Source organism: Suricata suricatta, chromosome 11 (genome assembly GCF_006229205.1).
Source record: "Suricata suricatta isolate VVHF042 chromosome 11, meerkat_22Aug2017_6uvM2_HiC, whole genome shotgun sequence".
NCBI lineage: Eukaryota > Metazoa > Chordata > Mammalia > Carnivora > Herpestidae > Suricata > Suricata suricatta.
This window is the reverse complement of record NC_043710.1, coordinates 49,658,178-49,659,636: the sequence shown is the minus strand read 5'-3', so window position 1 is coordinate 49,659,636 and position 1,459 is coordinate 49,658,178. Positions and strand designations below refer to the sequence as shown.

General features: G+C 38.7%; 1 protein-coding gene across 1 annotated transcript in view; it reads right to left on the bottom strand.

Moving 5' to 3' along the window:
* Positions 1–1,047: 1,047 nt before the first annotated feature.
* Positions 1,048–1,459, bottom strand: part of LOC115272522 (olfactory receptor 2D2-like) — an 817-nt gene continuing 405 nt past the window's right edge. The window contains exon 2 of the mRNA XM_029915572.1: positions 1,048–1,455. Within this exon, the coding sequence (XP_029771432.1) occupies positions 1,048–1,455 (408 nt within the window). The remainder of the gene's footprint in view (positions 1,456–1,459) is intronic.

Sequence of the window (1,459 nt, the reverse complement as noted above, 5' to 3'; positions counted from 1 at the left end):
TGAACAATTAATAGTGCAATTTTATGCATGATAATAGTGCTAACAGTATACACAGTCATTTTGTAATAATATGTGTACAGCCATTTAGTAAAGTCCATATGAAGTCTAATATCTTCATATCAGAATTAGCCAAGAAGGGTTTAACACTGTCATAGTTATCTATAAATAAGTGGCCCTGAGAAGAAGAGATTTGGAAGAAAATAAACTAGATTATAATTACAACCAACTAATAAGAATTAAAATATTCTGTTCAGTATTAATTAGAACAACTTGGATAGCAAAAAGTGAGAAATATCTAGTTTGGTTTTATTTATTTATTTGTTTATTTTTAAATGTTTATTTTTGAGACGAAGACAGACTGTGAATTGAGGAGAGGCAGAAAGAGAGGAAACAACAGAATCTGAAGTAGGCTCCAGACTCTGACTGTCAGCACAGATCCAGATGCAGGGGCTGGAATTCGTGAAATGTGAGCACATGACCTGAGCCAAAGTTGGAGACTTAACCCACTGAGACAACCAGGCACTCCTGCAATTTTGGTTTTAAACTGACCTTTAAATGAAACTTTTTTACAGGACTTGGTGTCACAAGCCCAAAGTTTGTTCTTTCTATTTGTACTAACAAGTATATTGGCATAAATGTCATGGGAGAGGAATACCAAACTTTCATAGTTGAATTTATTTTCTTCAGCCTTTCACAGTACTTGCAGACCCAAGTCCTATGATTTATTCTCTTCCTCATTATTTATCTTTTAACAATGTTTAGAAACCTGCTTATCATCATTCTCATCTTCATGGATTCTTGACTTCATACTTCCATGTATTTTTTTCTTAGAAACCTCTTTCACAGATTCAAAAAAAAAAACACAGGAAGGGAGCAGACCCTCATTGTATTGGCTCGTGAATTATTGTCCTTCTTCTGCAAAGGAGGTACTAGATGAAGGATGGAAGGTGGGTCCACAACAAGGCCCAAGAATGTTACAATATTCCAATCTTGCTAAGGGAACTACTCAGCAAGTCTTATAAGTAGGGAGCCAAGAGGGTCTCACCATCAGCGGAAGATTTCAAACCTGCATGAGAAATTCCTTGTGGCTACTTTCCTCAGAGCGCCCTTCACATCCTTGTTTCTCAGGCTATAGATGAGGGGATTAAGCATGGGTGTCACCATTGTATAGAACACAGACACCAGTTTTTCCTGTTCTTTGGAAGACTTTGGAGTCATGTAAATGATAATTGCTGACCCATAAAAAAGGATAACCACCACGAGGTGGGAGCCACAGGTAGAGAAAGCCTTGAGCCTCCGCACAGCTGACTTCATCCTGACCACAGTCACAATGATGTGACTATAGGATACCAGAATTAGGGAAACAGGTATGAGGAGAATCACGACACCCATGAAGAAGATGACCATCTCTGCAGTGTGAGTGTCTGTGGATGCCACGATCAACAGTGCAGGGGCCTCA